At 50.8% G+C, this 14,830-nt stretch overlaps 1 protein-coding gene across 2 annotated transcripts in view; it reads left to right on the top strand.

Moving 5' to 3' along the window:
* zswim5 (zinc finger, SWIM-type containing 5) overlaps positions 1-14,830 on the top strand; it is a gene marked incomplete at its 5' end in the record, with an annotated part of 51,088 nt that overhangs the window by 18,452 nt on the left and 17,806 nt on the right. For both annotated transcript variants that reach the window (XM_080837262.1, XM_080837261.1), the window contains one exon: positions 13,410-13,766. In XM_080837262.1, the coding sequence (XP_080693388.1) occupies positions 13,410-13,766 (357 nt within the window). The remainder of the gene's footprint in view (positions 1-13,409; positions 13,767-14,830) is intronic.

Genomic DNA, 14,830 nt, shown 5'->3' with positions numbered 1-14,830 from the left:
ATTGGACACCCCTCCTCCTTGGATAGACCATCTCCCTCTCTTGCTCTCACACACACACACACACACACACACAGACACACACACACACAGACACACACACACAGCTTCTCTGTGCCATGCCAGTTGTGTGTAGGTCATTATGTTTGGCACGTGGCCCTGGGTAGGGGGGTGTCCAACCATCCTGAGCCCCCTGCCTGAGACTATTGGGCCTTGGCAGTCGATTCCCCCTGACTCACCCAAGATCCATGTTTCTTAGTCTCTGTCTCTGTCTCTGTCTCTGTCTTTCTCCCTCAACCCCTCCCTCTATCTCTTTTTCTCTCTTCCCCTCCCTCTACCTCCTTCTCACCCTCTTTTTTGCTGTCCAGTGCACTGATGGGACTTTTTTTGCACTTTGGCATCATATTAAAAGATTCCCTTTCATGTTTGTTATTCATATTCTTTCCATTCCAGTCTTCCACATGCAGCTCCAGCGGCCTTCCATTTCTTTCTCTCTATTCGTAAAGTGAACTACCCCCCTCTTTCCGTGTAGTAGTTATTTAGAGAGAGAGAGAGAGACCTAATCCAAAACGCTGTACGTCTGTGATCTTTCGTGTCACAGAACTCTCCCCCCTGCCTTCACATGATCCAGTTAGGAGAATCAGTTTTTAGCCGGCACCTGCTGGCTTCTCTTCATCCGAATCAATACGCGTGGCTATTCTCAGTCAGTGCCCCCCGTCTTCGGTTTACCTGTTCGGCGGATCTGCTGCGGCCAGGCTCTCAGAACGAGCCAGACCTGCGTCACATGACCTGAGTCTCCTGGAAAGCTGCACTGATGCTGCTAGCTTGCCCTTGTGTGTGTGTGTGTGTGTGTGTGTGTGTGTGTGTATGTGTGTGTGAGCTGCTCTTCTCGTATGCTGTAACCTCAGACCCTGTGAGCTGGCTGGGCATGGTGGACATTTCTGAGTGGGGCGTGCATGTCTCCAGTCTCACTTCCACGGCTTGCCTTGCAGGAGAGAGAAGAGTGTGTGTGTGTGTGTGCGTGTGACGTGTGTCCGTGTGTGTGTATGAGTGTGTGTGTTTGTAGTGAGCGGTGTTTGTTTTATATGCGGCTCCTCCAGGTCCTGCCGAGGCCTTTAATCAGCGAGCCTCTACACAGAACTGTGCAGCGGCACACATGGCTTCCTGCGCTCCTCTGCTTGGACCAGGACTCGCTCAGTCCGCCCGGGAGGGAAAACTCTCACCAGACCTCCATTTGTGTCTTCTATGTTATTCTTTCCCTTCACTCTATTTCCTTCATAGCCCATGCCAACTGTGCTCTCTTCTGTGTTATGCTTTGTTTTCTACCTTTCTCTCTCTCTCTCTTTTGCTGCATTCTTTTCTCTCTCTCTCTCTCTCTCTCTCTCTCTCTCTCTCTCTTTCACTTTCTCTCTCCGTCTCTCCTGCTACCAGTGGAGGTGGGCTCTACCAGCACAGGCCTGCCACGTGGTGCATGTCAGAGCCATCGCTGCGGGTCCCGTTGCCAACAGGAGTCGGGTGCAGCTGGCACAGGCATGATCATGGGCTTGTGTGTGTGTGTGTGTGTGTGTGTGTGTGTGTGTGTGTGTGTGTGTGTGTGTGTGACTGTTCTCTTTTCCAACACTCTGTATTCACAGCTCCTCTTCTTTCTGCTGTTATTGCCCCCACATCTCTCCAACGACCTTGATGTAGAGAAAGACAGAGAGAAAGAAAGAAAGATGTGCCCATTGTGCGTGTGTGTATGTGTTTGTGTGTGTGTGTGTTTGTGTGTGTGTGTGTGTGCTGCAGATGAGCCTCAAAGCCCAACACACCGCCCACATTATTAGCATTGTGCTGTTGTTGCACTTCACTGTCAGGTCTTTTTGTGAACTTAAATCCAGGTTTTTTTTTTTCAATTACGCAACATTAAAAAAAGATAAAAGGCACGGGAATTAGGCAGAAGTTTTCCAGATCTTTCTGTTTCCTTTCTGCGATAAGGACTCCCATCGGGTTTATGCTTTTTTTTTACTTTGCTAGTCTAAAAGCAGCTTCATTATACAGTCCAGTGGAGAGCAAAAAACTTGAAGCTTGTTGGCCGAAGCCTCGTCCATGCTCCCCCTCAGGTGGCCTTCTCCTTCAGGGTTGCAGGCCAGGCCATGAATATGCATACGGCTTTCCGGCGCTACCAGGAGCAGTGCTTAAATGCGCATAATTTTCCTTCTAAGTGCCGTCACTGATGACCTTTTCTTCTTATACTAGAACTCCCACAGATAAGGACCATACTTAGCAATCAAGCTGCCATTGTGAGACAAGCCAAGACAGTGGAAAACCTACTCCAAAGCCGGCAACCAAAGGCCATCTGAAAAGCACTTGTATCAATATCCCTTTTGAGGGTGTCCAGCCTCCTCCACAAGGCTGTGTAGAATTGTTAGTTTGCAGGTCTGTGTGCGTGCGTGTGTGTGTGTGTGTGTGTGTGTGTGTGTGTGTGTGTGTGTGTGTGTGTGTGTGTGTGTGTGTGTGTGTGTGTGTGGTTTTGAGTGAGAGAAAGAGAGCGCAGGTTACATGCTCCATGCAGCTAAGCGATGGATCAGATCGGCAATTCTTTCCACATGAGAAGCGCTTTGCGTTCCCAGCACCATTTGCCTGGCCTATACGTACGCCTAGCAGTATAGCTTGCATCATTGTTGTTCTAGCCTCTGCTTCTCTCCCAACCCCTTGTCTATCCTATCCCCTCCATTGTTTTTTTGTGTTGGCTCTGTCAATACAAGCAGCTAGCCGTGGTGAGTAGACTACTGAATGCCCCCCTGCCTCTCTGTGCTAACACCCTGATGACACACAGTTTCTGTCTGGCTCCAACCACGAACCACTGGACATGTTCTGATGTGTTCGCTCTTCTTCTGAATTGAATTTTTTTGGAAGTGGTGGTGGAAAGACAGCCTTTTTTTTTTTTTTTACATGGATTAAAAACAGAATGGATTTGGGTGGATTTATTTTATCTCTCGTTGAATAGTGTTGTCTTCTTTCCACAGTTTGAATTCTCCTTGAATTGACAGTGTGTTTTCTTTGTGTCCGCCTTGAGTGAGTCTTTCAATCAACATTTTTCAAAATAGCCTATTGAGTGTGCCGGCCTTGTGTGTCCCTCTGAGCATGCCGTAGAGTGGTTGTCATTGGTGAGCTGCTCTTTTGAGAGCTTCAGGGCCATTTGGATGAATGGCTGTCTGGCTGTGGGCCTTTTCTTTGTACACAGAGCACAGCTAAAGTGCATTGTGTTGTATTGTTTACTGAGCATTTCCTATTATTCTGTATGCAAGCACATGTGTCAACATTGGGCCTCAGTACATCCACACTAAAAAAACAAAAACTGGCTTTAGGTTTTTTTTAATCACTTATTCCAAGGATTACCACAAAAAAAAACTGTCAACTGGTCCTTTGAAAAGTTTGCTTTGCATACAAAGAGAGATATTAAAATGATTGAGCTGCATTCACCTAGCTTAGCGTTCACGGCTGTTTTTGTACTGAAATGAAGCTGGTCAAGTGTTCTGTTGAAAGAGGAGTTCAGTAGGTTTGTGTGTGAGTGTGTGTGTGTGTGTGTCCACCTTGTCATTAAATGCTTGTATCGACCGTTCAGGGCGATGCTTGTTGACCATCTGCACAGTCTCTTTTAGGCGGCTTTGTTTTTTCACTGCTTTGGGTTTGCTATCTGCTACCTTTCAGAGATAGCGAGAGAGATGGATAGAGAATAGATGCATATTTGAGGGTTAATTGATTATTTGTTTGCTGTGTTCTTTTTTGCAACCCCACATATTCGGTTTGAATCTGGTAGCTTTTGAAGCAGAATCAGCCGTTAGGTTATATTTCATTTTATGTGGCAGGGGGATTTAAAGTGCTTGTCACACATCGGCTATTTAGAGCATCTGGTGCCTAAAAAGAGCCTCACTGCCCTACACTAAAAAACTGCATTCAGCTCCACCCCTGGCCCTGGCCCTTTACCGTGGGTAAAATCAGGCCACCATCAACGCCTGTGCCACCCCAACTTCCACCCCTTTGCTCCGGTCGTCTCCGATCTCATTTCTGCTCTCCGCTGTCTCTCTCTCTCTCCCAGAGCCTCTCTCTTTCGTTCTCCCCCTTGGCTTCTCCCAGCAGTGGCGGTGGCCGCTCAGGCCCCTGCCTCCAAGCTGACGCCCGCTAACTGCTGTTCACTCTTTGTGGGCAACAATGGCCAGGCCAGGCCCCTGCCTGAGGCCTAGACAGCCCCGTCCGGAGAACAAAGGGGGCCCTGTGAACGGCGGGCCCAGTGGGCAGCCGGCGCGAGAGGAGCAAAGCAGGTCAGGGTAAGATTAAGACAGCAAACGAGGGGTTAGCCTAGCGGCTGAAGCTAGGCTAATGGGTATATCCTAGCCAATAGCACAGCGTGTCTGTGGATGAGGTGTTTGGGTTGGGTGGGGGTAGGTGGTGGTGATGGAGGGGACTGTTAAGACAATGGAGGAGTATTTTTGGAATGGGAGGTGGAGTGGGGGGGGGGGGGGGCAGTGGGGGGGATAAGCCAGAAGGAGGAGGAGTTGGGGTAATTAGAGATGCCACCATTGCCGCTTCAGCTGATTTTCTTCTCCCCTTGCCTCCCGCTTTTTTGTTTAGCACACCTTCAGGGTTTTTCTTCGTCGCCATCATGCATGCACGACTGGAGCTGTTGGTGTCTGTTGGCTTGGGTCTTTTGTGCTCACGCTCTCTCTCCCCTCCACCCCATTATGTGTTTTTTTATTGTTGTAGTCCATATGCTACGCCTGGTTCGATAGGCATTTGATGGGGGAGAGAACCATCACTGGGAGTTGCTTGCGTGGACTGAAGGTGCTGCAGATTACATTGTCTGTTTGACTAGCATCTTGGCTGGAGATGAGAAGACAATGAGGAGTTTATGGTTTCCATGGTGGGGAGGAGGAAATAGCAGGGAGGGCAACACTACTGGGAGCAGCCCCAGAGCACATATTGACTTTTCTTAACCTTGTGCTAGTGTGTTTCAAGTACACAGGCAGTTTGTTTGAACTTAGTAGCCTATATCTCTTTCTTTCTCTTTATCCTTTCTTTCTTTCTTTCTTTCTTTCTTTCTTTCTTTCTAGCTGAGTGCTAGTATGCTACACAGACGAAGCGGTAGCTGCAGATTTGTCATGCACAAGTTCAAATGAAAAAAAAAAAAAAAAAAGTCCCTGTCTGTAACTCAAAATGCCGTCTCTCTCTCTCTCTCACGCCCATCCCTCCCTCCCTTTCAGTCTTCACACACTGATTGAGCTTTGTTTTGTTATGTTTTGTTTAATGTGACTCAGGAAATATAAGCCTCTTAAAACGCACTTATCGAGTGGCACAGACCGTGCCTCCAGAACAAACGTGCAGAGCTTAAAGGAGGCATTGTGTCCCGCCGACGGCTTCCTTGTCAAACGCAGGCAAGCAGATGGTTTGTACACGCCCGCATATTAAGCAGAATCTTTGACATGTCTGAGGAGACGGACGGCAAAAGGCCAAAAAACGGCATGGAAGTTTAGGGGGAATCGGTTCTAGTGAGGGCAGAGTTGAAATGCTTGGCAAGTGGTGTAGTGAGGCGGTTTTCTGGAATGGTCCGTGGCAAAAGGGAGGGGATAAATACCGAACAGTGACCTTTTAAAGCTGTCACGTTCTCTTAGCCGGCCCAAATGCCTGATAGCTAACTGCTGGCTTTCTTTAGGTCCAAGGGACAAAGACGATAATAGTCGGGGAAAAGCCAGCAGTCCCCTTGTGCAACATGTCCGTGATGAAGGACGGTGTGTCTGGAGGGCTCTGACAGGAATCCTCTCAGACATCTATGTCCTTTCAAATTAGCAGTTTTGGAAAGCTGATTCTCATTACTATTGGGTCCGCAGGCTGCTCGCATAGAAAGAGTGTGTATGTCTTTCTGAAAGTAAAATATGGAGCGTGCTATTTTTCCCCAGCTGTATGTAGCACAACTCGGTGAAGAGATGTGGCGCGTCGCAGCCCTCGGATACGCTGCCCCTATTGCACGCTGGGTGAAGGGGAGAGAGAGGGATATTTACAATCGGCTCTGTTTTTGCAGGGGTCTTCTCTTCCCCTCTAAGGACAAGACCCCAAGACCTTGGTGCATCACAAGTGCATCACAAGCATCAGAAAATAACAATGAAAGGAAACCCCACTTAAAGCATCCCCCCCCCCCCCCCCCCCCACCCCATCCCCTGCTCTGCTGCTCTCCTTAGCACAGCGTTTCAAGTGTCTCTGCTTTTATCTGGAGCAGCACATCTGTGTTCCAGTCCAAAGACTAGTTCATTTGATCTCTCCTCCTCCTGCACTTTCATTTCCACCACCATCCTCTCCCTCCTTCCTCTTCATCCTTGTTTGTCTGTCTGTCCTCTTCATCCTTGTTTTTCTGTCTGCTTTCCTAAGGCCTCGTCATGGAACTGAGACCCATAGGGCTTTTTTTGCTCTGAAGACCCTTGTGCACAGAAGGGCCAGATTGCGTCCGCTCCCACTGCATTGTGAGGCCTTTTCACCCTGATGCGATGTGATTACGCCTGCTATTCATTTTAGCCCCTCTGTTCCCAATGCACAATGCTCACGCATCTCATGGTCGGATGAAGGGGAGGGGAGGGGAGGGGTGGGTCGACACGAAGGGAGAAAAACCCTGATGCATCTTCCCATGCAAGTCATCCCCACTGTTTGAGAGTAGGGGCATAAAGGTGCTGTGATGGTGATTGTGGCAGTGGGGTAGTTTAAAGTGAAAAGGGAGATGATTAAACCCAGCCCTCCTCTACTCTCCTCCCACCACGCTCTCTCTCTCTCTCTCTCTCTCTCTCTCTCTCTCTCTCTCTCTTTCTTTCTCTTTCTCTGCACTCTACCGTTCACCGCATCAGAAATCAATTGGGAGTGATCATGACAAATGACTCCCCAAACGAATGGGGCGAACGAAGCGAGCGTGCGAATGAACGAACAAACGGGGAGCTCGGGGCGTTTTGAGAGACATCACAAATGAATCAATCAGAGCTCCATTCTTTATCGCGCCACGCCGGCCCCCGGAACCCTGCTCCTGCTCTCCGGCTTTTTTTTGTTTTGTTGTTCATGCGTGCGCTCGCGTGCGTGTGTGTGTCGCCCTCTACATATGCATGTCTGCTGTGTGCAGATAGAGAAGGGGGGGTTGGGGAGGGGCATGCACGGGGGTGTTAACCGTATTGGTGCCGGGACAGATGGAAGATGGGGAGTCAGAAAGAGAGGGAGGGAGGGAGGGAGAGAGAGAGAGAGAGAGAGGGAGGGGTAAGGAGAGGAAAGGGGTGGCGGGGGCAAGGCCTCTTGTGTCTGAAGCCGCTGCTCTCTCAGTCCCTTCATGGCTGATTAGAGGCTAATGTTTAAGGGCAAGGGAGGGAGCAGCGCTCTGATTGGCCGCCCTGACACCCGCGTGGGTGGAGCCAAGCAGGAGCAGCAGATGGTGCCATTGCAGAGATGGAGGGGAGGAAGAGGGAGGGAGGGACCTTGAATGAATGAATGAATGAATGAATGAGAGATAGAGGGGGTGTGCTCTCTCCTCCGTCTTCTCGTTTTACGCACCTCTCCGCTCCTCTTGTTCCTCCTGGCTCCGTCCGCTGCCTCAGGCCCCGTCTCTCTCTCTCTCTCTCGCAAGCCCCACCGCTGCACGCCGTGCCTGGCCTTCCCTCGGCCACCCCTAGCCAGATGGCCGGTGGTGGGGCTTGCTAGGGCGTAACTGACTGCTGCTAAAGCCCAAGCCTGGATGAGCTGGAGTATTAGCCTGCATTGGCTTTGGATTCATTATGATATGCATGCAAACTCCCACAGCCCCTCTCTCACATCTGCCTAACTGCTATGGCATCGCATCGGCCGGCCCTCGTCAGCTTCCCCCATATGTTGGGCTCCAGTAAAATCTCACTGGAACAGGCCGGAGGGGGTGGGGGAGGGGGAGGGGGTGGGGTTGGTGGTGGTTGGGGGGTTGATGAGTTGCATTAGACGTTAATGCTCAGGGGGTGGAAGAGACACTTCTGAGAGAGCGTTCAGTCCTGTCATACGGTCCATACACAGCACACAGTCTCCCTCCTCACACATACACACACACACACACACATACACACAACCGCACACGCATACACACAAGCTAAATGCATGTGTGCGCCTTTGTTCTCACATGAGTTGGTGAATGTGTTTCACGATCTCTGACACTGTTGATGTGGATATGATCCCAGTATTAAGACTGACTCGTATACAGAGTAGAACACTGCAGGCAGTAGCTGTGTGTGCGTGTGTGTGTCTCATGTTCCAGACCGGTTCTTTCCTGATCGGGGCTTTGTTGGAAAATCCATGTATATATTAAACACAGATGTCACCCCTTATCACAGCAGCCATGTGTACATTAAACAAGCCAGTCAAGCATGTGACTCAGTACTACTGGATCAGCCATGGTGTGTGTGTGAGTGTGTGTGTGTGTGTGTGTGTGTGTGTGTGTGTGTGTGTGTGTGTGTGTGTGTGTGTGTGTGTGTGTGTGTGTGTGTGTGTGTGTGTGTGTGCGCGCGCATGCGTATTTTATGCAGACGCTATAATCAGAGTGCTTGGAGGAATCAATCAAGCAGCAGAGGAATAGGACCCATGTGTGTGTGTGTGTGTGCGTGTGCGTGTGCGTGAGAGTGTATGTGCGTGCGTGCTTTTGTGTGTGTGTGTTTGCTACGTGAGCGTGAGGAGTGACCCACATTGAGCTTCCCCCCTTGCTGACGCGGCGTCTTGCACTGTGAGTGACACAGCCCCTTCCATCTGCTTACGACACACACAGCCCTCCCTCGCTCCCTCGGGCCCTCTCTCCAAACACTGCTCTGGGGGCGCCCCTTGCCCCTCTCCCCCCTCCCCCTGCTTCCTCACACACCCCCCTCCCTCCCCCCACCCCCCTCCTGAAATTGCTGGTCTCCAGCACGACCGGGGTCCTCTGTGTGGCTAGCCTGAAAAGAGCATCAGCACAGTGGAGACAGAGGCATTCATTCAGCTCCATATCCTCCCCAACAAAAGGCCAGGCAGAGGGGGTGGCCGAGGAGAGACAACGAGGAGGAAGGAGAAGGAGAAGGAGAAGAAGTGGTAGAGGAAGGGGGGCGGAGGAGGAGGAGGAGAGGAGAGAAGGAGGAGAGAGAGAGAGGGCACTGGTGAAAGGCGAGCAGGGGCTCTTCACGTCCATCAGAGGCAGCTGCCTCTCCCTCCCTCCCTCCCTCCCTCTTGCACTCTTTCTCTCTCAGGCTCCCTCTCTTTCTGTCATATGAGCTGATGGGGACCCTGGGTCCTCCTCAATAACCCCGCCAGCAGGCCCTGTCACACACACCGTCAGAGATGGAGAGGGAGAGAGAGAGAGAGGGAGAGCGAGAGAGAGACTGGACTTGCTCTCCATACCTGTCAGGAGGAAATTGTGTTCTTAGCATATGCATTCATTTCCTGAAGGTCAACAATACAGATTAGACTCAAGGTGAGGTGTGTGTGTGTGTGTCTGTGTGTGTGTCTGTGTGTGTCTGTGTGTGTGTGTGTGTGTGTGTGTGTGTGTGTGTGTACCATTTGCACATGGCCACTGGTGCAGTGTACATTGTGCACCGCTGACTAATCACACTGCTGAATATTTACATTGTGGTCCCCATGCCAATGTCAGGCCTCTCATGCATATGCAGCAGTGTTAAGTGGATGTGATGCTGCTCTGTCCTTGGGACTTTCTCTGAAACTTTTCTTTTTAATGTCAGACAGGTGTTCCTAACTTTATCATAACATATTCTTGGATTAAGTTGGTTTTAATGCACAACCTCACAAACGATCCTCCCCACTAACTTGAGAACAGTAACATCTCATTGAATAACATTCCAAACCCTTTTAGAATCAGCCCGATCGTCTCAGTGTTTGGTGTCTCATTAGCAGCAGTGCTAACACAAACGTCCTCTTCCTCTCCCTGTGCTAAGTGATTTCGCCTAGCAACGCTGAAAGCATCAGCCGGCCCAGTCCCCAGCCCCCAGCCCAGGTCATTGTTGCCGCAGCATTACTGTAAGTGGGGTATCATCCTCCGCTGTGTGCTGCACACAAAGGCCCCTGCTGAGTCACCTGGCCTCCTGGAGTTCAGCGTGGCTCCAGTTGCAACATCATCTTCTTTCGCTCCCCCTCTCTCTCTTGCGCTCTCATTCTCTCTCTCTCTCTCTCTCTCTCTCTTGCGCTCTCTCTCTCACTCTCTCTCTCTCGTGCTCTCTCTCTCGCTCCCTCTCTCTCTTGCGCTTTCTCTCTCACTCTCTCTCGTGCTCTCTCTCTCTCTCTCACTCGCTCCCTCTTTCTCTTGCGCTCTCTCTCTCTCTCTCTCTCTCTCTCTCTCTCTCTCTCTCTCTCTCTCTCGCTCTCTCTGTGTCACACTGCTGACTCTCCTCTCCTCTGCTGTCTCTGGCGAGGCTATGTGAGTCAGCACAGCCGTGCACCAGACTCAGAGCAGCACATTTCAGCTCAGCTCAGAGGAGCCCCGCTGTGAGCACGCAGCTTTTAGCGGTCGTTTCGCAACGCACGTCTACGCCACACTTCCCGTTAGCAGGGCTAACAGAGCTTCAAAAGGAAGGAATGTGCTCAATTGCTTTGCTGTGTTTCTGTGTAACTTTCAGTAAGGGAATATTTCCATGGGAAGTCTCCAGAAGTTGTTGAGTGTTTCCCTGCCACATCTAGCGGCAGAGGCCCTCTCAAAGAGAATGCCCTGGCACAGTAAGGCAGTGGGCAGTAAGTGCTTCTCAGTAGTAGTGCATTAGGGACTATAGGCCCTAGCTGGCAGACCTGCTCACTAACTACAGGCAACAGTGGCTCCGGCTTTTCCATCTCAGGACAACCTTCACCATTCCTGGTTTTTATTCCTGTTATCATAAAAGGACTGCTGGCTACGGCGTCTTGTGTGATGCACTATGCAAGGTTAGCTCTCTTTGTACCCAAGCCCGTGCTTGAAGGAGTTTCACAAGGGCCCCACTTTGCACAGAATGTGTGTGTGTGTGTGTTTTTTTTTTTTTTTTTCGTTTTCTTTTTCTTTTCCACATGACAATAGAGGAGTTTTCTGTGAATGTGAGATTAGGCCCTTCCTGCAGGAACTTAAGGCAAAGCTGCTCTCCCGTGCCTGAGCGGAGAGCGGGGGAGCGGGGAGGATAGCGCCGTAGCCCGCAGCTGGCCTGCAAGGCCGCCGGTTTAATGATTCACTCCGCTCCCTGCCATATCCTCTCTGTTCCGCAGCATGGCCGCCTCATGCAAATCCCCCCTCACTCACTCCCGCTCATTTTTATGGATTCTTGGTTAATCATTGTTGATAAAAACATGCATATTTTTCGACCTTCTGTAGCACATTTCCTGTTTTGCAGGGGGGGGGGGGAGAGAGAAACAAAATAAAAGTTGAGCCCGAAAGCAATGGAAAGCCCCAGCCAATCCCAACTCCCCTCTCTGTTTGCGTCCTGTTTTTCTCCCTTTGAAGTGCACCGTTTGTGCCGTGAGTCATGTGCGGCTTGTGGAGGTAGCTCCAGCGCTCCCCTCCTCTGTCCTTTATCAAAATGAAAACAGACATGGCCATAAACTCCCCTTAATCAGATGGCTCTGTGCTTTTGGCTCAGCCTGAAAGGCCTTGGCAGTAAATTGGATGTCGGATTTCTTTTCTGAGCAAAATCTGGGGAGGGGTGAAGAGGAGGAGGAGGAGGAGGAGGGAAGAGGGAGAAGGGGGGAGGTGGAGCTGATCAGAAGAACTCGTCTGGAAAAGCCTTTTGTGGGATTTGGCAAGGCAACTGCCAGTTTACCCATGCTTATTAGGCACCTCTGTCGCCATAGGAATTCTCTTGTCTGTGTCTGTGTCTGTGTCTGTGTCTGTGTCTGTGTCTGTGTCTGTGTCTGTGTCTGTGTCTGTGTCTGTGTCTGTGTGCCCTGCGTGTTTGTGTGTGGGTGTGGGGTCACAATCAGCTTCGGTGGAGCCCTTGGTCATCACCGTACAGAGACTATTGGCATTGTTACCCCACTGGCTGTGAGCAGTGTGTAGGCTGCCGCTGGCACAGGGAAGCCTAAAGCCAGACGAGATGTTCTCACTTGAGACGGCCTCCATCTGTGCCACTCCGTGTCCTGATACTGCCTCGCCCTTACCGCGCTCACTCCATTATTCCTCCGTGGGCCATTCATACACTCATACGTCTCCATGTTCTCCACACAATGAGCTCGTGCCATTGAGAAAAGAAACCTATTTCGCCAGGCCTCTGTATACCCCCATTTCCCTCTCGTCTTGTGTGTGTGTGTGTGTGTGTGTGTGTGTGTGTGTGTGTGTGTGTGTGTGTGTGTGTGTGTCTGTGTGTGTGTGTGTGTGTGTGTGTGTGTGTGTGTGTGTGTCTGTGTGTGTCTGTGTGTGTGTGTGTGTGTGTGTGTGTGTGTGTGTGTGTGTGTCTGTGTGTCTGTGTGTCTGTGTGTCTGTGTGTCTGTGTGTCTGTGTGTCTGTGTGTCTGTGTGTGTGTGTGTGTGTGTGTGTGTGTGTGTGTGTGTGTGTGTGTGTTGAAGCTATGACTAAAGTGTGACGGAATAATCCTCCACCCCCGTACCCCCTTCCTCTTCCTCTCTCTGGCGCCCATCCTGACTGACTTAGTGGCCAGGCTCTCCTCTCGGCTGACTGGCTCTCACATTTCCCCCTTCCCATCCTGCCTCGCTGTAACCCCTCACCCTGTGCTGACTCCGGTGCTGCTTCTCTGGCTTCCCCCTGCGTCTGCGAACAGCACTCGCAGGACACTGAGCAGCGCCTCCTGGAGGCCCCGCTGGTAGTGCAGCCTCTGTGTAGCTGCTGGGTTTTCCCCAAAGTCTGATTTGCAGAAGTGCCATACTGCACCACATAAAGGGGTCAAAGAGGAAGCCTGCAGGGAGAACGGTGTCCGCTTTCCCTAAAGTGTGTGTGTATTGTGTGTGTGTATTGTGTGTGTGTGTGTGTGTGTGTGTGTGTGTGTGTGTGTGTGTGTTTGTGTACACAGACACAAAGGGCCAGTGTTCCCAAGGGAAAAGTAGGAGTCTGTGGGGATGTATGGATCAGGTCAGATTACTTAATTCTTTGACAACACAAGCTCCGCCCTCGGCCACCTGTGTAGCAGCCATTCTCTTACCCCTCACCTGCAGAATGCAGCCTGCTGGAATAGCGCGTGTCAACTCCTGCAGTCTGAATCTGAATGCATTGTCTAGCTCTCCCCTTGAGCCATGGGGTTTGGCCCTCCAGAACAAGGTGTCTACGGCTTCTATTCACTAACCCCTCTCTCTCTCTCTTTCCCTCTCTCTCTCTCTCTCCCTCTCCCTCTGTCTCTCTTTCTCTCTCCCTCTCTCTCTCTCTCTCTCTCTCTCTCTCTCTCCCTCTCCCTCTGTCTCTCTTTCTCTCTCCCTCTCTCTCTCTCTCTCTCTCTCTCTGCCTCTCTCAGGTTTCCACCTCAGCGGCACGGTTACTGAGCCGGCCACGGCATCGGAGCCAGAGGTCACCCACCGCGTGGCCATCAGCTTCGACCGGTGCAAGATCACCTCGGTGACCTGCGGCTGCGGCAACCGCGACATCTTCTACTGCGCGCACGTGGTGGCGCTCTCGCTCTACCGCATCCGCAAGCCGGAGCAGGTGAAGCTGCGGCTGCCCATCTCCGAGACGCTCTTCCAGATGAACCGCGACCAGCTGCAGAAGCTGGTGCAGTACCTCATCACCGCACACCACACCGAGGTGCTGCCCACCGCCCAGAAGCTCGCCGACGAGATCCTCTCCTCCAACTCCCAGATCAACCAAGTGCACGGTAAGGACCGGGGGCCAGAGAGAGGAGTGGAAATGTACCGTGATACAAATCAGAAAGAATTTGGCCATCTGTCTCTGAATGATAACAGAATCATAATAAATATAATATAATTATTAAATAATAGTAAATAATAACTTGAGTAAAACATGCCTGCATGGTGACTGGTTGTCAGGGTATTGTATGGGTGAGAGGTTAGTTTCATTTTTTTTCCTCCCCCCGTGTCCTGAACTCAAGTGTTTATAGGAAAATGTGCCCAGTCGTAGGAAGCCACGCTCCAGGGCTCTTGGCAAGGCTTCCCGTGGGACTGGTTTACTTTTACCTTTCGCTTTCTGTTCTGTTCATGAGCTGAAATGTTGCAACTTCAAACTTTCAGACGAATGTTTCTGCAACAGGAACGTGTATGCAGACCAGCTTATGCTACCTAGTCAGCTTTGTGGTGGGGATTTTTTTTGTATTTATTTTTTTTCCTCACTTGACCTTGCCTTGTGCTCCCACTGGCCAGGTTTGTCTGTTGTTGTTTCACTGAAGCCTCCAGGAGACATCAAACACTGCAGACTCTCTGTAGTTTTTCCTCCCCCATTTCTACAGGCTTGAAAGCGAAATAGAGCAGCACAGAGCGATGAAAGAGGTAGAGGCAGAGAGAGAGGAAGAGCCTGGCCCTCCTTTCACTCAAAAGAGTTTGCGCTCTCATCCCTGTGTTTTGTGGGGCGAGAGGTAATCCAGAGGAACTGTGAGGAGGGATCTGCTCACCTCTCTCTCTCTATTTCTCTCTCTTTCTTTCTTTCTTTCTTTCTTTCTTTCTTTCTCTCTATCCAAATATTTATCTGGGTTGACTCTCAAACAAGTAAGCTCCCCTCTTTCTCTCAGTGGTCTGACCCTTTCTGAATGGAGCAGGCAGGCTTGCAGTGTCTGGAGGCCCTCATTAGTGACATTCAGCGGGGGGGGGGGGGGGGGGGGGGGTTGGGTTGTGAAGTAAGGGGTGGGGGTCTTAGGGGCAAAGCTTTGATTATGGAATTTGAATTATGAGACCTGGCCCAGCAAAGGCTTTGGTTGTTTGAATGAGC

Source organism: Sprattus sprattus (genome assembly GCF_963457725.1).
Source record: "Sprattus sprattus genome assembly, chromosome: 4".
NCBI lineage: Eukaryota > Metazoa > Chordata > Actinopteri > Clupeiformes > Clupeidae > Sprattus > Sprattus sprattus.
This window is presented reverse-complemented; position numbering and strand designations above follow the sequence as displayed.